Source organism: Cebidichthys violaceus, unplaced genomic scaffold (genome assembly GCF_023349555.1).
Source record: "Cebidichthys violaceus isolate CVI_PGR_0920_01 unplaced genomic scaffold, fCebVio1.0.p SCAF_9, whole genome shotgun sequence".
In the NCBI taxonomy this organism is placed as follows: Eukaryota; Metazoa; Chordata; class Actinopteri; order Perciformes; family Stichaeidae; genus Cebidichthys; species Cebidichthys violaceus.
In genome coordinates, this window is record NW_027176975.1 from 4,312,895 (window position 1) to 4,335,238 (window position 22,344).

At 41.8% G+C, this 22,344-nt stretch overlaps 1 protein-coding gene across 2 annotated transcripts in view; it reads left to right on the forward strand.

The window, feature by feature from the left end:
* Positions 1–207: 207 nt before the first annotated feature.
* fancc (FA complementation group C) overlaps positions 208–22,344 on the forward strand; it is a 28,174-nt gene continuing 6,037 nt past the window's right edge. For both annotated transcript variants that reach the window (XM_068704190.1, XM_068704191.1), the window contains exons 1-12: positions 208–321; positions 4,095–4,324; positions 8,779–8,866; positions 9,044–9,138; positions 14,365–14,472; positions 14,573–14,637; positions 14,761–14,925; positions 15,084–15,231; positions 18,792–18,847; positions 19,041–19,140; positions 20,469–20,544; positions 22,048–22,171. In XM_068704190.1, the coding sequence (XP_068560291.1) occupies positions 4,136–4,324; positions 8,779–8,866; positions 9,044–9,138; positions 14,365–14,472; positions 14,573–14,637; positions 14,761–14,925; positions 15,084–15,231; positions 18,792–18,847; positions 19,041–19,140; positions 20,469–20,544; positions 22,048–22,171 (1,214 nt within the window). In that variant the 5' untranslated portion in view covers positions 208–321; positions 4,095–4,135. The remainder of the gene's footprint in view (positions 322–4,094; positions 4,325–8,778; positions 8,867–9,043; positions 9,139–14,364; positions 14,473–14,572; positions 14,638–14,760; positions 14,926–15,083; positions 15,232–18,791; positions 18,848–19,040; positions 19,141–20,468; positions 20,545–22,047; positions 22,172–22,344) is intronic.

Genomic DNA, 22,344 nt, shown 5'->3' on the forward strand with positions numbered 1-22,344 from the left:
GTGTGTGTGTGTGTGTGTGTGTGTGCGTGTGTGTGTGTGTGTGTGTGTGTTAGTTAGCGTTAGCCATGAGAGCCGGAGAGCCATCTGACTCAATTTCCCAGCAGGCACTGCCAGGATGACGCGTTGAAGGGGACGCCAGTCAGCCAATAGTCTTCCTCCATACACGGAACTCCGAGAGAAGAGGGAAGTTCAGTTTGTTTACATCGAAAGGACGGAAGCTTGGCTTCTTTTTCTGAAGACACAACGTTATATAATGAATGGATACAGCTGACTTCTGCTCTGTGAAGAGTCCAGTTTGATGGTTGCACGTCTTGTTTACATGTAAGTCCACATTTGAAGCTACAGTAGTTGACACGTGCACGGCCGTAGAGTGATTAACGGTAACTTGCTAACGGCTGAAGTAACGGTTGTAAAGTTCACTTGTGGTGTATTCTTGGAGTCGTACTGAAGTTCTTTAGTATCTTTCAATTTAACCGATTCATTGTTTTAGCGACATTCATTGTAGTTGCAGTAGAGCGGAGACAATACTGGCACCCTGTGGTGAGGTGTAGTTGTTGCACCCGAAACGTTTGTTCTAGGTAAATTGGCGCGCGCGTGTGTGTTTGTGTTTGTGTGTGTGTGTGTGTGTGTGTGTGTGTGTGTGTGTGTGTGTGTGTGTGTGTGTGTGTGTGTGTGTCCATTGCTTCAGATGATCTAACTTAAATCTATTTGTACCTCAACTCTGTATATTTTTCCTTATTTAAAGAAAGCATTTCTTCACAGGTGAAGGTCGGGGCTGAAACAGTTTGGTGATTAACTGATTAACCAATTGATAGAAATGTAATCAACAAAGATTGTGATTGTCAAACACTATGAAGTTCAAGCATCTCAGATGTGATTGTTTGCTGCTGTTCTCTGTTTTATAACATTGTGAACAGTTTCCTGGAGAGACAAGAGATCAGGAAGCTGTGATGAGTAGAGCTTTCATTAGTTAAAAGACATAACATTTATCTTCAATTAGTTTAATAATCAATACGTAGTTTTAAATCATTTTTCAGGCATGAATGCCAAACATTCTCTCCCAGTTTGATGAGTTTTTTTTGTCTTATTTATTGTAATATTATTGGGTTTTTGTCCATAAGTGGGACAAAACAAGCAGTATAAAGATGTCACCATTGTAGGAAATTAGGATGGCAAATTTTTATGGACATTTCTACAATAAATCCACAAATCGAAACATTAATTGGCAGATTAATTCCTAATGAAAATAGCTTACTTGCGACCTCCGTAATTGCATTTTTGCCATATTTTCTGACTATTTAAAATGCCAAACCATCAATCAGTTTCCATCTCAGTGAAGGCGTTTGGTTGATATTGGGCCATCACTAAGCCACCAGAACAGCTCCTTACATTCTCCACGTCTCGGTAACTCTAATGGAGGACTGACACACCGTTCTTTTCTTCATTTGCTGTTTTGATGATCGTGGTCGAGAGCACTGTGTGAACTCAGGTGTTCAGTTGGGTTTGAGATCTAGTGACTCTGAAAGCCTTAGCATGTGATTCACATTCAGTGAGCCTTCATGCCCTGTGTTGATGCGCCTGCACTGTTTATGTTTCTCCCCTCATTTATTCAGGCGTGTGTGTTGGCGTGTGGTCGCATGTAGGCGCGTGATAACCGTTGCCTTGTAGGAGCAAAATGACGACTACAAATTGTTTATAATTAGCCCACATTAGTTGAACAAAACTGTTTCTTTTTATAGCTTTTATTGAGACAAGCCTTTCTCTCATTTAATCCTTGAGTTCTTCAATAACGTCCTGAAGTAAATTCGAAGAAAGTGATGTTAAACTGATTTGATTATACTGAAATAATGTCAACAATCTCATAATTGGAACAGCAAACTCGCTCTTACCCAAAGTCCACAAGCTTAGTTTAGCAAATCTTCAAAGATAATATTTGACCAGTCAAATCTCGTTCCTGCTCCAGAATGTGTTCAGCCAACACCGGCTGTGGAGTATGTTTATGTGCATTTACATATTTTTTTTGCCTGAGTGACATGCATTACGCCAACAAAGTTGTGTAAGTTCAGTATACATGCCTGTGCATTCATGGAACTGTCTGTAGGCGATGGAGGTTGTGGGTCTGATGCTCGGTATTCAGCATTCAATTCTTTTCCACCTCTGCTTCACTAAAAAACCTGAGACCCCAACACAAGTCAACAAGAGGCGTTTGTTCCTAATTTGGTTGAGCTTTTTTTTTTTTTTTTTTTTTTTTCTTTCCTCTCTCTCTGAAAATGAGTATTTATATATATATTCACATGAGCCAGCCATAGGGACTTTCCAGCAGAGATGATGGCAAGACATTAAACAAATCGTGTGTAACGAGGTGATCATAAAACACAACCCTGTGGTGTCGTCTCACACAGACATGTCATTATAGCAAAAACAACACGCGCACACACACACACACACACACACACACACACACACACACACACACACACTATTCTAAGGCTACATACAGACACAAAGCACATCCTCATCCACACCCTTGTGATCTGCCCCCCACACGTTTTTCTCCTCATCATCATAAAAGGTGAAGAATGTGCTGTTTATTTCTCAGTAGGCCTGTGTGTGTGTGCGTGTGTGTGTGTGTGTGTGTGTGTGTGTGTGTGTGTGTGTGTGTGTGTGTGTGTGTGTGTGTGTGTGTGTGTGTGTGTGTGTGTGTGTTTTGTGATTGCCTGGAGCTTAAAAGTTAGATTGTGGTAATAAGAGTTTAACACAAGATGACCACAATATGCTTCAATTTATTTTCCACCTATTATTACTTCCATTGTATTATCCTCTTCTGCTCTGATAGAAATGGGGGATGATGATGTCGGCCACACAAGCTCGTTATAAAGTAGAGGCCAAACACTGACACTGACACTGGCACTTGATGTTGGTTTATCAAGATATGTTTTGGCAGATATGCACAGAGATTGTATGTACAGACGTGTTACACTGTAGGGCTGTTAGGTTGTATTTTTAACAGTATCAGATCCTTTCTTTAATGTTTGTATTTATTCACATAAATGGAATTGTGTAACAGTTATTTCAGATTCAGTGATCTTGTAAATCTTGTAATTCATGAAGTTAATCATATCCTATATTAGTCTAGTGTCAGGCTGTTTACATAGACTTCATGACTCTGCTGCTATTAATCACACCACTGTCACTTTACCATGTCGTTTAGTCCCAGAATGCTCTTGTATAGTTTCTATTGTAATTAAATTCTCATTTTAATTATGTCCCTCTTATTATTTATTTATGTTACTGTCTATACTTATCTGTATTTATTTATATTACTGTCTATACTTATCTGTATTTATTTATATTACTGTCTATACTTATCTGTATTTATTTATATTACTGTCTATACTTATCTGTATTTATTTATATTACTGTCTATACTTATCTGTATTTATTTATATTACTGTCTATACTTATCTGTATTTATTTCTGTCTTGCTGCCACAACAGAATTTCAATCAATAAATAGGGAATCATTTCTTATTTTGATGGCACTATTATTGTGCCCTATAATTTATGAAATAGTTGGAGATTTTATGTTTTTCTTTAAAACACAATGATAGTAATTATTATTATTGTATTATATAGTTACTATACATTTGATTTAGTTAGTAGAGGAGTGCTGTGGAGGTACAAAGTTTGTGTTTAAAGCTTTATCACCAAATTACACTGTGTGTATCCTGAGATCTAACACATATCTTGAAGGTATTTCCTCATACAATATTTGTTAAACTGATTTATTTTATTTTAAATCCTGCATTGTTTACATCCGTTATTGTCTTCTAGTGGTCAAGAATTGCACAAAGCACTGTTAGCGGAGTTTGTCTTTGTTTAAAGTGAGTTGGCTAAAAAAATACTCTGCGTTTCTTTAAAACATCTGGAGATGCTTCTATTATACATTGAAATGTAATGTGAAGTCAAGATCACAATGTAAAAGTGTTGACATTGCGAAGCCAGAAAGTACAGATGATTCAGGACAGATGATAAGATATTTGTGTTCTTCTTTTGCTACCATTGACTTGACCTCGATCTTTGTCTCACTTATAGCTGCTTCGGTCCAAAGTACCTTCACCGGGACAAGTAGCACGATGTCTCAGCTGCAGCCGCTGATCCAGCTCCAACAAGCGGCAGAACCCCCGCTGGACGTCCAGGAGATGCGCTTCTGGCTGGACAAAGCAGTGGCTTGGGGCCAGGCTGACACTCAGAAAGACACCACCCTGCACTTGAGCAGACTCAGGGATTTCCTCCAGCAACTCCTCACACACATCAACAACATGGTGAGCAGATGTCGTAAAAAAAAAAAAAAAAAGTTGATGTTGTGGCTTCGCATATTTTCTTTTATTAACTTTGTCACCATGGAAGGGATGCTTTGAGATTCATATTCTTGACAGATATGCATATACACTTTATTTACCAGACGCCCGTTAAGTCTAATAAAATGGTTCGTATCCACTAAGAGGCCTGTTTTACAGTCTTGACACCTTACCAAAAGAAATAAATTAGATCAGTTGAATCAGTCACGCCAAACAGCCACCCGAAGTTAATTTAAACACCAGCACGTCTAGTACACACACACACACACACACACACACACACATCTCAAACGCACACGCTCCAAGCCAGGGCATGAACAGTGAGCCCAGCGTTGGTGGAGCCCTGCTAACAGAGGCCGCTCTGTGCAGAGTGTATGTCTGCCTGGCAGCGCTGCAGTGTTGAGTTAGTCAGGTAATAGTCGCATTGGGACCTCCAGCGCTAACCTAATGTATCCCCACATCAGGTCCAGCAAATTTGGGAAGGGGGCAGAGGACCGGAGGGGTGCAGGACTGTGAGACGTCAGTGTTGCCGCGTCCTCGCCTCCTCCTTCCAGCTCTTTTCCCTTTAGCCCGTTCTGCTTTTTATAACCAAAATTCCCTCACATGTCTCCCTCACATAATACACTCTCCCCTTTTCTCACAGAAGAATCTTTTTCTTGTTAGTATTACAGTCACGGTGCTCTCGCAGGTTTCCATTTGTGATTCTCTACAAGCCCATATGTTTTACTGTAACACTCTGGTGATAGTTAGAATCAGTCTCAGTGTCTCTGTCTGTCTCACTTTGTACTCGTAGCACTGGCCATATATTTTTTTTTGGAGATCAATGGCTGTTATTTTTTTTTATCTGTCTGTCTCCTTCTCCGCTAGCATTATTTTGGGCGTACGTCATGCGGAGGTGTCAGCATGTGTAGGGTGGTGGAGCGGATACGGAGACAGAAAGAAAGAATGGTATAGCTTAATTGGGTTGAAATCATTTTTACTGGCAGCGGGCTCATAAAAGTCCAGCTGAAGATAGCCTGCCTCTTGGCACCATTTTGCATCCTTTGATAACTTAACAACTTTCCTGTGGCTTATGGCCTGAGATGAGAAATACTCCTATTCATGATTCATTTACAGGTTTACACTTGGTTAGAACAGTGGAGGAAGTTTGCTATTTCAATTTTGGACCAAGAAATATTTTGATATGTTTTGGACATTTGCTTATTTTGCTCTCTTGCTGAGAGTTTTATTTATTTATTTGTTTTTGACCCTGATCCCGTCGTTTAATATCGAATATCTGCCGATGCCGAGTCCCACGATAAAACAGCCGCGCACTTTAAGAATGCCTATGTTCAAGTTATTAAAATCAATCCAATGCACATGTTTGACAATTGAATAGCTCTGCATTGCGTTAAGAACAAAATTGCCTGAATTCGAGCTGTTCCTTAATATATCTTTTTCTATTTAACTTGCGAAATAATAAAGCCTCTCTGTGATCCTTGTCGCGTTACCCGAACCAACTTTACTCCGCTGAGGGTTCAATTTTAGTTTAAGAATAGCTGGTCCCCCTTAAAAACCAGCCCCCCCTTCAGTGAGCCTGAACCAAAGTTGTCACTAACTCAAGCTTTATTTGATTTTATTTATTCTACTCTTGATTGTGCTTCGGTGATGTCAGGAACAGAAGTGTTTCCTCACCAAGATGCATTGTCTTGTCTCAAAGTCCGTTTATAATCAAGGACGATGTTGCGAGGCTTTGATGGAGCGTTGGCCCTGAGAGTCAGTTCTGTTACGATTGCCGACTCTTGTGAGCGTTCCTGATCTCACGAAGCTTTAGTAACGTTCTTATTGAACAACCTTTTTTTTTTTTTTTTTTTTAGTTGCACCACCAACGCACAAATGCACACAGCGTTTACCACGTGTTGTTGGATTGATAGGAAGGCAGAGTGTGGGGGCTGTTTTCCAGACAGCATTGGTGGTGTTTTTTGGGGGGCACTTAGAGAAACCCTACATGGCCTATTACCACTCTGCTTCCCATTAATGGTGATCTCATCCACTTGAGTGAGTCGAGTTAATCTCCGTGTCTGTCTGGTGCTGGTTTTGAACAAATAGGCCAAAAGTTAATTTAACGTCTTCCTTTTATCCAACGCTACATTTAGGCGTCTCCGTGTCTGCTCAGTGCTCTCTGGTTATTTCTGATGAAAGGTGCGTGAAGCAAGAATAATGCATATTGGCAAAGCAACAACTTTTCTCATATCTCTTTTTTTTCTTCTTTCCTTTTCCCTCTTTCTTTTTCGCTGTCCTCTTTCTTCCTAACTCATAAGTGCTCTCTTCAATTCTGACTCCAAAAAAAAAAAAAACGACATAGAAATCTTAAAAATTAGCAACATGTTTCTTAAAAGTCAGAATGTGTCTTTCTGTAAACACGATGGACACTGTGGAGTGTGAGTGAGGCTGACGGGAGGATGAGCCCAAGGGGAAGACGTGGGACAAGAGGAGGGAACTATTTGGAAGCCCATCAGAAAAACAATGGGAGATATTTTAGCTTGGTGTCCATGCTTTTCCACACTCTAATCATGTTTGGTTGAGCCGCAGCACACTGCTTCGATTACAACTGGCTTTAAGTGAGATTTCTTTTCATGGGTCTCTCCTGCATCGAAGCTGTTCTCTACAGTTCAATTAGCACACAGGTGAAATCCATGATATAATCTCAAAATATGCGATGAATACTAACTAATATTGTAAATGCACATGTGCATGATTCACACACTGTGTGTGCAGACTTGCTTGTAAATTGAAAGTAATGCATCACCTCTTTGATCTGTGCTCTATGTCCCACTGCAGTCATCTTATTGTAACAGTATTGTGTCTATTGCAGAAAACGCCCAATGTATTAAACCAAGAAAGGTCATTAGATGAAACAAAAATAAACTTGTGCACAAAGATGAGTTTAAAAGTCTTCATCTAGACTGAAGGCTTTCGTCTCAGTCTCCAGCTTGACTTGAGATGTTTTCAGCCCTGAGGAAGCACAAACCTCGTCTAGTGCTTTTCTGACAAACCTTTAAATTTGCCCGCTACACCGAGTTGGGGTTGACTGATTCGTCTGGCATGTTGACGTGAAACGTTGACGTTTCTTGGTTAAAAAGCAATTAAGACTGTGTCCGCCGTGGGGGGGATTAATAACCTAGGTAACCAGCGCCAGGGGCGGGACTAAGACCCATCAAACCGTTATGAAGTGTTGTCAAGCTGCGCACTGTAGACGGTACGTTTTCTACATACAGCCCGACATCGTAGTTTGTTTTTTTGACTTTGCTTCATTCTTAAAGCCTCTGCATAACCAGTGGGCCCACATCAGCGGAGACTTTAAATGCCGTTAGATTCGGTCAGATACGTTGGTCTCCAGTGATTGGTTGCAAAAAATCCTTCCCCCAAAGGAAGCCGGTTAGAGTGGAGGAATGTCAGACTGAAGATTGAAACTGAGTTCTGTCCGATATCAGGCAAATGTTTAGTCGTAATAAACTAGAAACTACAAAGGAGGTGGTTCTAGTTCTACTGAACAGCCACATGAGTTTTAGTGATCACCTTCTGTTCAGCTCTGGTTTGAGATAATGATGCTTGTGACGAGCTCTGGTCTTGTTTTTCTCATGGATTGAGCTGTTTTTGGGATTAGGGTTTCTTTCCAAACCTTGTGACGATCATCTGGGAAAATCTAATATTTTAAAACTGAAATGAATAGATAGTCAGGATTAAAGGCTTTTCAAGTTCCTCAATACGGTGTTTGCCCTGACTTGAAACCGTCTGGATCTTTTAATTGGCTGTGAGGTGAAACAAATCACATGGTCTGTTGTTTGAGCTGGATAAAGAAGCACAGAGACACACACACACACACACACACACACACACACACACATACTTAAACTGTCACAGGTATAGCACCCTCGACCAGAGGCCCCCTGTTCTGCGCTGTGTATCTCTCACTGTTGAAACTGTGGTTGTAATTGTGACGCGACCAAAGTAGGGGGAAACAAAGGTGACGCATGAGGAGTGATGCACGACTACTGTGCACCTGTGGATGTGCCTGCTATTCAACTTAATATCCTGAGCCATTAAGTCGACTTGTGATCTTCGAATGTTTGGTGTTGTGGCACACAGGGTTGCTAGGTTAGGAGGATGAAAAGGGGGGAGGAGGTGCAAATATCTATAATACAGTGAGGCGTTGAAGGAAGGAGATTTTATTTGTTGGATTGGTTCCACTTGTGTAACGTCTGATTATATGCCAGATGGGGGGAAAAAAACAAAACAAAACAAATTACTGTGTATGTGCCTTCATCTCAGAGAACCAACCCACTTAAGTTATTAGTCCAAGCTATGCAGCTCAAAGGTGTAAGAGACTATTAAATCCATTTTCTCCTGCCTGTGGCTGTCTCTGTAATGTCCCCAAGAGCTCCACAACAGACACCATGAAGACGCTGCCCCTCCTCGGCCAGTTTCTTGGCCGACTCTGCTGGAACCCTTATGTCACCGCTGACGGTGAGTGACCGTGGGAAAAACTTTAACTCTGTATTTGGGGAATAGTGGATGGATCGGGTCCAGACTAATGCTATTCTCTTTACAAGCGTGAGTCATTATGATGCTTATAATATATGTGTAAAAGAGGTGTTGTATTTAACCACAACTCTACCATCCATTGTGTCTCGCTGTCTGCAGCTGCAGGCAGACGGCTGCTGTTCCAGTGTTTGTGGGGACTGTACTCGGAGCATCCGGGCAACGCTGTGGAAAGGAAAGCTAACCAGTGGATACGGGTATGGACCGCTGTTTATTGTTGGAGCTCAACTGTATTGTTATTCTGTATCTCGCTTATCCCTAATTTTCTGTCATGTCTTTAATCTATCTAATACTTGTATACGATTCCTTAAACACCTCAGTTTTAGTCCATGATAAACGCTAAAGAAAATGTTTTATAGTAAGTCAAGCCTTGGGGTTTGGTCACAAGTGAGGGGAAAATGCCGCGGTAGATGTACAGGCGGTTTGGTGCGGCGTCAGCAGCAGTGATGCGGGCGTTGCACCGGACCGCTGTGCTGAAGAGGCAACGGAGCAGGAAGGCAAAGCTCTCGATTTGCCAGTCCATCTACGCTCCGACCCTCACCTATGGTCATGAGCTTTTGGGTGGTGACCGACAGAACGAGACCACGGATACAAGCGGCCAAAATGAGCGCTCGGCCTTAGAAATAGTGTGAGAAGCTCAAGACATCTGGAGGGAGCTCACGGTAGAACCGCTGCTCCTTCACATCGAGAGGGGTCAGGTGAGGTGGATCTGATGATCAGGATGCCTCCTGGACGCCTCCCTTTTTAGAGGTTTTCCCGGCACGTCCAACTGGTAAGAGGCCCGGGGGTGGAACCAGAACATGTTTGAGAGCTTGTATACCTCCTCTGGGGTGGGAACGCCTCGGGTTTCTTCAGGAAGAGCTGGAAAACGTTGATGGGGGAGAGAGACGTCTCTGAGATACTGGATGGAAGGATGGAGTATGCCAAACGTTTCAAAATGCATGGATGCTTAGTTTCGTGTTGCTGCAACTTACTCACTAAGCCTAGCTTACCTGATAAAGAAACACTGTCAATTAAGATGCCGCATGAAGTCATCCATCTTTGCTGCAGTTTCGTTGGTGAAATGGACCCGCCTAGTGGGGTTAGGCAGAGACTAAACACATAATCATGACTGAGGGGCGCTGGAAAGGTGGAGACAAAAACTCCATTTGTCCATTAAATGCCCTTTTCATCATTTTCAGGCCTGGTCTGTTTGCTGTTTCTGGTACTAATTAGATCCGGAAAGACTGGACATACAGACTGATTATCATCCCTTAAATACCCCAACAAACTAAAACGAATCTGTCTTCGACTGCCTTTGGGCTGCTGAAGAGATCTTCTGTCTAATTTAATTTTAATAGGGGTTTTCTCGCCAGCCCTCTGTTTCTCCTCTCCAGTGGGACATGGATGATGAACGAGGTAGATTGGGTCTCTGTTAGTTTAAGCCTTTGGTGCCCAAAACTGTAAAACATATTTTGAAAACAAATTAGAATTGACTGTTTCACTGCCCCTTGTCACCAGAGAAGGATCAGTCTTTATATTATGGGTTAGTTGATCCTGCTCACTGTGTTTTCATGGCGCTCGTACACTCACACAAAGGAGGGAAGGAGAACAGAGGGAAGAAAAGATTCTGCAACTTTCAACTTTGAGAGGGTTCACACAGATGGCTTATGATAAACAATGTGGAACTTTCACATTTTTGCCAGATTAACTGTGTTTGTATTCTTTTGATTAATTCCTCATCTAATAAAACATCTTGCTAATTAAAACAGTGCCTTGAAAGTAAACCTTGAAATTGCCAGATGGTCTTTGACCCATCAGAGGGGAAGCAAAGTGCATATGTGTATAGTTGTGTCTGTGTGGGCACATGTCTGTATACATGCAGGATGGTGTACAGATCTACAATTTAAATTACATTTATGTTAATATATATATTTTTAATTGTCATTATGTTTGTGCTCCTTCAATACCCCTTTTTAAAGCCACTTTTACCTCACTAATTTCTGCTGGAAGGGAAGATTTTCTTAGAATAGGCAGCAACACTTAAGGTTTAGTGATGCTGTGATTATGAACAGTGAACTTAACTTTCTCAAATAGTCAGGAGAACCATGACCAAATAACTCTTCTTTTCTGCTGACCCTTATTCAAACAGTGATGGCATTCTTCCCTGATGAGCATTTAAACAGGTCCAGGTTCAAACTGTATTTTCAACATGTAGTTGCAGCTGAATGCTTGTGATAAAGCACTGATGGACAGGAGTCAAAGGGTTCACTAAAGTGGATGAAAGTGTCCACAAGTACAATAAGCTCATAATAAACTCTGCAGCTTCTCCTCCTTCTCCGTCTCATCTTCTCCAAAGAAGCTTCCTCTCCCCACAAATGACAGGAATGGCGGGAAGCACAAAAAAAAAGAAAAAAAAATGTCCACCACCGCAGCTCATCCCGTCTGGGGGAGCAGTGCAGATGTATGGTTTTAGGCCAGAGATGGTGTGTCTCTGTGTCTGCGTTGTGTTGGCCTGCCGGTCCTGGAATGCAGAATGCAGCCTGTTTTCTGTTAGCTCTGTCTGATCCTGCTCCCCAACATTGTTTTCTTGCTGACTTCTTAATAGACTCAGCGTCTTGTGCTAAGTGGCACCTAAATACTGTAATTTTGTGCTTGTGCTCGCATATGTATGTGAGTATTTTGTGCAAAAACACGTGTCGTACTGCTACTGTATATATACTGTTCTCCTTAAATTATAATAATGTGCCTTTTCGCTCTCACGTCTTTCCGTTCGGCCCTCCCTGTCTGCCTCTCCTCTCCACATCTGAGTGTTCTCACTGGGTTTGATGAATGCTGGGTACAGCCGCATAGCTGCAGGCTATGTCAGATAGTCATTAGCTCAATCGGTCTGCTTCTCTACATCCTGTACTAGCAGGGGGACCACACAGGGCTGCAGCGAAATGCCACGATCTTTGAAGATGAGACAGATAAGTAAAGCACGAGAGTGTAATATTAGAGGGCCGGAGGACGGCTGGTTTGATATCTTAATCTTTGACGTGCATCTTTACTGACTCAACCGGGGTGAACCACAGGTAGGCCCCCGGAGCTGAAAACATATTTTGGGACTGCTCCCATTGGCTGCTTCACTCTGTGTTTAATGTGGAGATGAAAGTCTCTTTGTGACAGTAATGTCTCCCCTTCATCCTTCGGTATCCTCCTGGGTGGCATCCCTCGTTCACTAAATCTGACTTACTGAAAGTATCATTTATGCTTCTTCCTTAATGTTTTTTTTTTTTTTTTTCCGTTAACTCAAAGGACTGGTTCAATCTTTTGGGAAATATGCATAAATCTCATAAAATAAAAATGACAATTTGTTGTTTTACAGGCTGTAGCTCCCGGTAACCTTTTCTTAGCTACCAAAATCCGTGAGCATTGTCTTGTGAGTTTTGTTGTCACTGTAAGTAGACGCTGCACAGATACTGGGCGGACGGATTAACTGTCTGTTGATGTCATTTTAAACTTTGGACAGAGCCAGGCTATAAGTAGTGTACTTGTCTGATGTCATTTGGGACCCTTTGCTTTTCTTTCAAAGCACTACTTATGACCCAAACACAAAAAGGAGAACCCCCAACCTCCCAAACAACCAAACAAGACGAAACACGGAGCTGAAAACAGCCATCACTCCCAAATGAAGAAAAGAGAAACTACTGTTTTTCCCTTTTGCGTTACATAAACCTCTTTGATTATGTATTTTGAAATACCTCAAACTCATGAGGTCAAAAGATTATAGATCGGGCATTTGATTTAGGTGTGAAATGACTTTTTTCTTCAGCGCACTGAGTTTGAGTGCTTATGACTTCATCATTTTGCATGCTCACCCTGACTTTTCTGTACTCCTTTTCCCCTCATTTTATCGCTTCTCTGTTTGTCTCTGTTGTTTTCACCATCTGAGGACGTACTCGAGACGTTCATTGGTTTTGGGAGAATTCAATCATGGCTCAGTAATTGTTAACAGGCACTCATCAAAACCAACTCAAGTCTCTGCCTTGTGCATTTCTATCCATCCTCTCTTTTAATTTCAGATTTATGGAGGGATCATTTCTTTGGCAGCAGCATGTCCGAGACCCCAAAACCAGCTCGGTTTCTGTCTTTTCTATGAAAGAAAAAATGACTTTTGACCTAAAGTATTTGCCATCCATATATCCATTTGCCCTTCATCGCATTCTTCTGGTGACCACACCCTTTTTTTCTCCCCCCCCCCCCCCCCCCCCCGCGCTCTAAATGCAGCCATCGCACTGCGTTCCAGTCTCTCTCTGCCATTCCTTCTAACCGGTCCTCCTTCCCTCTCATTTCCCCCACTGTGCCTCCTTACCAAGGGTGGAATAAGTGTGATTGGTTTTGTATGTACTCAATGTGCAGAGTTTGAGGGTGCTCAGATGGTAGTGATTGGGGTTATTTTGTCAGACTCTGTGGAGGGTAAGCATCTTAGCGTGCTGTAGAGCCTGGCCAAAGAAACCGCAGAGCTCCACCAACAGCGCTGCGGCGCTGCTCTAGCTGGGATTTAGTTTTTTTACACATTGTGCCACTCTCGATCTCTTTCTCTCCTCATCTTGTGTCGACGTCCTTTTATCTGCAGTTTGAAAGGGATTTGTACTTTCTTAGTCTGCTCTTAGTGGTCTGGCTTTTTCTGTTTTCGGTTCATTGGAGTTGTAAAAACAGATGCGTGCTGAAGATGTGAGGCCTTGGCTGTTTCTGTTGGATCGCACTTTCCAACTTGTACCAGTGAATCGGCTTATTGTGATCAAATAGAGAGGGCTGTTTCTAAAGTCTAAATCAATCCATAGTTCAAAGCAACACTTCTTCTGGCTTTCATCACACTTCTGAGTGAATATCCATGCAAGCAAACATACAGTTTATGAATCATAAGACAACCAAACACTGTGTGGCATCTTTGTTGTTATTTCTAAGAATGTTTGCCGCGCAACGTAATTGTTGAGAAAAACCATCCCTCAAGTTTCACAGCCGCTCTTGTAAGATTATGACTTCCAGTACGAGTCCAGTGTTCCCTCTTTTGTTCCCTAATTATGACTCGCTTTTTCTCAGACGAGATCAGCGGAGTTTATGAGTCTAGTTTTATCCGTGTATGATGAGGCCCCTTCTGAAAAAAAAAAAAATGCTTGTAAAACACCCAAGGCCCTCTGTAACAAAGAATGTTCATTTCTGAAGTTGCTTCATATGCCGCCCATACATTCTCGCCGACTGAAATGCCGTTTTCTCCGCTCATGTGGTTCAAATGATGTGACGCCAAACAGAGTCATCCTATATTCCAGCAACTCATTAGCTTTGATGTTATGAATCTAGGGGTTCGGGCAGATTTCATGAAAGTCTATTATAGTCTGTTATAGATATACACATAAAGTGGCAATAATCAGCTGCACATTATGTTTCCCGCCCTCCCACAGAAGGTGCTGTGTCAGCTCGCTACAGAGGAAGACGATGATCCAGCGCAGGCATTGATGAAGCAAATGGGTGTTCCACCTAAAGAGTACCACCTCAAAGTCCTGACAAAGGTATCGGCCTTTTTCCCTTTCTGTTTTATTCTTGCCTGCATTGATAAATACTGTAATTATGTCAACATACATGCAAGTTGTGCTCTTTCCCGCTTTTCAGATGGTGGCACTGCTGCAGGAAAACATTGGGAAGAGCTGCAGTTCTTTGTGCAACATAAATCAGAGGTACAGCACAGAAGAAACAAGGGCAGCCACCTACAGTTATATTCAGAACTGATTATTTCCCCCAATATTTAATATATATATATATATATATATAATATATTATGTCTATATCACTCTGTCCAGGTGTTCATGCGACAACATTCTGGCCACATCAGAGGCTTGTGTCCCCCTGGTCACATGTCCCGAGGCGGCTCCTCTCATTGGTGCACTGCTGCAGCAGCCAGTGACTTGTGTCAGGGCGGCGCTCAGTGAAGACTTCCTGGATGCTCTAAGCTCCGCCTACTCCAGGTAGGCACATTAAGTTATTGTTGGGCGGTAAAATATAGTTTTTAGGAAGTTTTTCTATTAAGTTGTATCCAAACATGTATTATTGCTTATATTTGAGATGTGATGTGATGATTGTAGCTGCGATGATGATAATGTCAGTGCTGGTTTGTTTTTTTTAGCCAGTGCTTGTCATTGGAGGAGCAGGCTGTAGTCTCTCTGTGGTATCACAACCTGTCCAGCCTGGAGGAAGCAGTGCTCAGTCTGCTGGAAAGTGCTCTCACCAACTCCAGGTCAATTCCACAGAAGCAACTGGAACAGTCACTGCTGGTGGGTACTGAGGACTCTGAGGATAAAGTCACGTACTTCTGTCATAGATATGCCCAGATTTGCCAAAAACATGTGTTCTGTCCGCATTCAATCAACAGATAAACACTGAATGGACAATTTTCACAGCAGCACTTATGACATGTCAAAATGTCTGCTGTGAAAAGGGCCTATTGATACCCAGTTTGTTCTTGATTATGATGTATAATCTATGAAATGTCAGACATTTGTGACACAATGCCCGTCACAATTCCTCAGATCACTGTTTGTTTCAAACCAGCTTGGTGATGTATGTAAATCTCATATATTGGACCTAATTTACCTTCATGCACAGCTACTCTTGACAACGTCATTGTGGGAGGGAAGAAGTCCATGACAGCCAAGCATGGACTTCTTTGGCATTTTCATGAATTGGCAGCATTGTTGATAAATTAGTGACACATTGCTGTTGTTCAATGGTTTTTGTTATGTACATAGTTTGACTCATCTGCCCTGCATTAGGCTATAGAGTCTCACACCAGAAATCACTGCGCGCTCCATATGTTTTTAGATCCCCTTTGAACTGATTTGTAAACTGTGAAACCGAACAGTTTGAGTATAAGGCCTACTCATTTATTATGAGGTATAGCAGTTGTAATGTTGTTGTATGCATAGTACTTGGACGCGTTCCTTTTGCGTTTCGGTTGATCTTTATTGACTGTTTGTTTTCGCCTGGCTAACTCACACCATTTGGCTTTGCTCTGCATGCGTCCCACATCATTTGGCTTTGCTCTAAACTGCATCTCACATCATTTGGCTTGTGCTACACAGCATTTACTGTGCTGAGTATCTCCTGAACTCTGTCACTTGAGTCCTTGGCCACTCCTCATTTCATATAACTTTTTAACTAAGATCATGCCGTGTTTTAAAAATCAGAATTTTTTTTTTGATTTTTTTTTTTTGATTTATAGGTTGTTATTGACTGTCCTCATTACTACAATGCAATCAGAAAATACCAGCAGCGTGTTGTGTTCTTTTCACTTGGCCACCAAGGGTTGCTTTTTATCCCACAATAACTTAGAACATGTTGGACATATTAGTGCAGCCATTGGGAGAAGCAGGGATAACAATGAATAATTAAATGTGTCACTGAAGCTAAACAATTCAAGAAATCTCAGATGAAACACTTTCAGAATCTAGGAGTCACGACACGAAAAAAAACAGAGTGGAGGAGAGGAGACATATCTGTGTAGACGTGCTTTCTACAAATTGTTTGTGCCAAACGTCTGAGCCATGCAATACAATACCCACAAATGCAATCCTATTTACCTAGAGTACCGATTGCCTTTGGTGGCTAGAAATGTCAGTGAAACTCTGGTGGAAAACAAGAATTTACCTGCCAGTTTGCCTCATGTTGACTTCAGTCAAGTTTGTCAGTTGTGTCAGTTGTGTTTCCCCACAGTGATGGTCCACTTGAGCTGTGTACATAACAGACTTTAAGCAAACTTTCTTCAGTTCTGTTCTCAAAAGGAAGATAGATTGGAACACACTGGTGTACAAGAATTACTAACACTGCATGGACAAGAATATGTCTGCCTGCTGATTGCACTTGAGGAGCCACTATATTGGAGAGACGAGTTCTGTAAACAGTTGAAGCAAATCTATATGTGTGTGTGTGTGTGTGTGTGTGTGTGTGTGTGTGTGTGTGTGTGTGTGTGTGTGTGTGTGTGTGTGTGTGTGTGTGTGTGTGTGAGTGAGTGAGTGAGTGTGTGTGTGAGACAGAGAGACAATAGTTACTCTGTCCCATCATGGATCTATTTGTTTACCCTCTCATGCGTCTCTGATTCCCTCTGTTTTTATCACCTTGCTGATTCACACGCACATGTGTGTGTGCATGCAAACCCTCACACACACACACACACACACACACACACACACACACACACACACACACACACACACACACACACACACACGCGCCTCCTGCCGCCATGCTTTGTTTATGAAATTACATCTGGTATAGCGTGTCTGCCGTTAAGACGGTGGGAGGCATACGTTTAGGTTTCCCTTAGCCTTCAGGTTGTTTGGTAGTCAGATGTGCGTTTCACATGTGTCTCTGTGTATGCGTGTCTCCGTTGGTGTACACGTGTGCAAGAGCAACACAACAAAACCAAAAAAAAAAAAGCGAGAGGCGTGTGAGCCGACTGGCTTGTGTCTCCTCTCGCCTCGCTTTCACTCACTTGTTTAAACCGCGATCAAAATAGTGAAAGATGAAATGAGGCTCACATTCCTCGTTTTGGCTCTGTGATCCAGTGAGAGACACAGGTCCAATAACAATAAACACTCACTTCCTGAGCCTTACTACCAAAAACAGGATGTTTGTTGTGTGCTGTAATTGACCCTCCTTGAAGTGTTAGTGGTAAGGTATGGAGGAGGATGCTCAAAAAATAACATCTGTTTTCACTGGGGGGGGGGGGGGGGGACCATGGAGTTTGCACACGTGCAGCACTGACAGCCGTTAAACGTATGCCAACATATTGCAGATGCCCGAGTAAATGCACAGCACCTTTTGATTGATTAATGCTGTTTTCTGACCTGAGAAGACAAAAAAAAGAAACAAGACATGTCAAAACGGAGGATGAAAGCACTTGATTTGTATGTTGGGACGTTGTAATGACACCATATAAACACTGGGTGGGGTTGTTTGTTCTTATTGACCTCACTGAGACTCTAATTGGTCTTTTACTCTGGCACTTTTACAATTACGTCTGCAGTTCAATGTGTGTTTTGACTGGATTGAAAACGGTCTGAATCGCCCCGTTACAGAACAAAGTTGTAGGTACATTTTTGGCCTTGATGTACCAAAAGCATTGTAGTGTACATTGTATTACATTATTAACTACTGACACAGATGGAAGGTTTTTAACTGGCTGTGTTAAAAATAAATAGAAAGCTTACCCATAACTGATTGTGTTGCTCCGTTTAATCTCTCGTCTACTGTATTACACTGCAGGATTAAAAGTCTGTAAAGTAGACTACCTGTGCTGCTCCTATGGTGAAGTGTGTGTCCCTATATAAGAGTGTTATAAGGGGAGAGGGGAGAATAGTTTGGACTAGAAGATATATAAACATGCAGCTGTTAAATGTTTACGCTTGGGCGTTTTAGAGTGTGTTCAATCTAAAACACATGATGAGTGTACATTAGGCAGAGATGAGAGAGAGTGTGTGTGTGTGTGTGTGTGTGTGTGTGTGTGTGTGTGTGTGTGTGTGTGTGTGTGTGTGTGTGTGTGTGTGTGTGTGTGTGTGAAGGAAGAACTGACAGAGTGGTAAACTGAGTGATTAATGGGGAAGACAGTGAGAACAGGGAGGAACTGTGACTCATTGAAGATTGGTAGATGACGCAACAGTGACACCCAGTGGTCATTATTTGGTGGTTTGTGTTCTTGAGTTTGGTTATAATGGAATGGATATAGGTTTCATCATATGCTCTCTTTAGTTTCTGGATTGTAAGTGAAGCCTTTTAATATCCATGAAGCAACACAATTTTACGAAGTTTAAAAAAAATGTGTTTTTGTGTGTTTCAGCCTAAAGCCTGTGCTCAGCACTGCTCTATATTCTTGGTTGTAAACGACATCTTCAGGTGAGTGCTGGTGTGTCACTTTAAGGTTGTTGTGATGCTCCTGTGTGTGTGTGTGTGTGTGTGTGTGTGTGTGTGTGTGTGTGTGTGTGTGTGTGTGTGTGTGTGTGTGTGTGTATGAGTGTTTTTGGTTGGTGTATCATGTCTGCTGAAGTGTGTATTTCTGTATGGCCATAATTGTTTGTGTGTCCCACAGGTCCATCCTTAAGCAAGCCGAAGGGAAAGAGTCTGTTAAGTGTTTCATCCGAACCTTTACCAGCTGTTTCCTCAGGGAGCTGGCACTGCAGCAGCATCAGGTAGGCCTCCACTGCTCAACCAAAGAACCCAGAGTCTGGCACAAATATTTGGGTTTTTTCCATTTTCAATTACCCATTTTTTTTCAGTGATTAATTGATTATTTTTTTAGTTCATAAAATTTGGTTCAAAAGGATGTTTGATTCTTTGAATTGTTGCCCAAACATTTTTTTGTTGATTGACTAATCAATTAATCAACTGATATTTAGTTTTTGATATACAATGTATTTAATTGTATATATATATATATATATATATATATATATATATATATATATATATATATATATATTTATTTATTTATTTATTTATTTATATATATATATATATATATATATATATATATATATATATATATATATATATATATATATATATATATATATATATACAATTAAATACATTTATTTATATATATATATATATTTATAAATATATATTTAAAAAGTCTAATCCATTGATTATTGTATTAGGAGACAAAATAAATCCATGTTTTCTTGTCACCATACTCCACCACTTTGTGTTTTTGCCTTTATTATTATTATTATTAATATTATGATCCACCATTGTTGCCGGAAGTATAAGGAAGGTTACTTCAATTATGCTGCAGACTTAGATGCTCACACGGGGCGATGAACAATTACCTCCGCTCTGCAGGCGAAATCACTCAGCATTTGAGAATCCTCCACACCATTATCACGTCACCTCCAGCCGAGACACACACACCGCTGCCTCGTCGACAAGAAATGCAAATCGCTTTTAAAGCATCAATTTGCGGGTAATAACTTTTGTACAAATGAAACGCCTGCAATGTGTGGAAACCTCTGTGAGCTGTTACACTGATGTGCCACTGTGTGTTTTTCAACTCTTACTAAAACTCCCCCACAGATTCTCTCAGATATACATGAGTCTGTTGTTGTGGTATAGGGAACCTCACCATATCCTTTGTGACTGTAGGGAACTTTCTGCCACTCTTGTGTGAGCCATTACTGTCAAAAGGCCAGAGAGCATATGTGTTACGACGTATGTTTTATGTGTTACCTGCTGACCGGTCCCGTGAATATAGCTCGACTCCTTGTCATTAACCAGTAGATGGCAGTGCTATAGTGTATTTACAGTGGAATCCGTTTTAATGGCTGTAGTCACACTGCACTAAACGCTACCTATTACACGCTACATTACACATTAGCACCTACTGTATCACTGTTACACAGACTCCCATTCAAAATGCCATTTTTCAGGCTTTCAGAGCACAGCGATGTATGAGTTCAAGGTAAATATGATTTACGCTTATGAGGCTCAGGGAAATGTGTGCTTTGCGTTGTTTCAGACCAGCGTGTCTCTGAAGGCCATGTTCCCACAGTCACCTCAGAGTCTGCTGCTTCCTCTCTTGACCCGGCCCTCAGGTCAGTGTATACACACACACACACACACACACACACACACACACACACACACACACACACACACACACTCACCCATGTGTGTGTGTGTGTGTGTGGATATTTGACACAATGTACAAAACCCTGCATTGTGAGAAAAGGTCTCTTCAGGTATTCTTTAACTGTGTGTCAACAAAGCTTTCCTGCTGCAGAGTGAATGGACTCTTGTGTGTCTTGGTCTTGCCAATCAATTTCAGTCAGTCAGCAACTGTGTTAACTCTTTTATGTCGGGTATAAAAGTTGAAATAATGTGCAGCAGATGTTATGCTTAGTGTCGTTACTTATATCAAATCCATACAGGCGTCTAACGAGTTGCCTGTTTTTTTACAAGATACATTTGTCGTGAATAACTGAAACTCTTGATTGTCTTATGCAAACACACTAATGCACCTTATTGTTATTCTTATTTCGAAAGAATATATATTTTATCTATACTGAATATGTATTAGTGTTTATGTATAGGAATCTTTACTGTTGAACCGATGCACAATAGGTGAGCGCAGGGGGAACAGTGGAGCAGGGCTTATCAGTGAGTGCCCAGACCGGCCTGTAGGCAGGAATGATTTACATGAATGCAGCCATTTAGGGACACGCTGGAGCCCGGCCAGAACTCAGAGTTAATTATTACTGTGTGTGTGTGTGTGTGTGTGTGTGTGTGCGTGTGCGTGTGCGTGTGTGTGCATGTATGTGGTGAAGGGCGATTTTTCCGCTGGAGACTGAATGTAAACGGTACTGTGAAGAGTAGAAGATTTGAGGTCTTATCATGATTTGGGCTTCCTCTGAAAAAGTTGTAAATTAAGACCTAGCATGGCATTGTTAAAATATAGCGAGGGAGGGGGGGGACCTGGATCAAGATGTATTTGTTTAGGTTTGTTAACCTGAAGTGTCAGTTAAGTGGGGTTTTTAGTACGTTTGGTTTGTGGTGTGGGAGTTTTGTTTTTTGACAGAACAGAGTGACAAGCACCGCTCCGGCCCTTTAAACACTTCTACACTGGATGTCCCGGGACGGGGTGTGGTTCTGGGTCGGGCATCTGATCACGTCGCCTCCTGCACGCCTCACTTTAGAGGTTGTCCAGGCACCTCCAACTGATCCACAACACACACCTCTTGTATGGCTTGGGAAAGCCTCAGAAGTCCCCCAGAAAAAAAGCTGGAAAATGTTGCCTGGACATCTGGAATACCTCGCTATGCCTGCTGCCCCCACAACCTGGGCCCCGGATGAGCAGAGAAGATCATGGATTCAAAAACAGATTGTAAAATAAAGATGAATCATGCATCTCTCTCTCCCCCTTGCTATGGGCGGTATCAATCTTCTCATTCAACTCTTAGCAAATAAATGTATTCCCATCACTTTAAACTACTCCTTCAACATTAGCAAGAAGGGCTTTGCATTTTGTGGATACTAATTCATTTGATATGTTCTACAAGTAATCATTATGTCTGTATGTCTGAATCTGTTTTTTGCAGAGATGCCTCGAGAGGCTTGGAGACGTCACCTGAACTGGCTCAGCGGCTCATTACAGAGACTGACAGAGGAGGAAGAGGAGGGAGAGGAGGGAGACGGAGGCAACAGCAGTAGCACCAGATTCGCGTGAGAAAGGCTCGCAGAGGGAATGTGTTAATGTGTGTCTGCATCTACCACCTCACTGAATGCCTGTGTGGTGTTCTTATTGCCATTAACTGCTGTTGAGGGGGTGGTTAGTCAGATATTTTCCCCTCGCATCACAGCAGAGAGCTCCTGGTGCAATGCTTGGAGGCTATTAG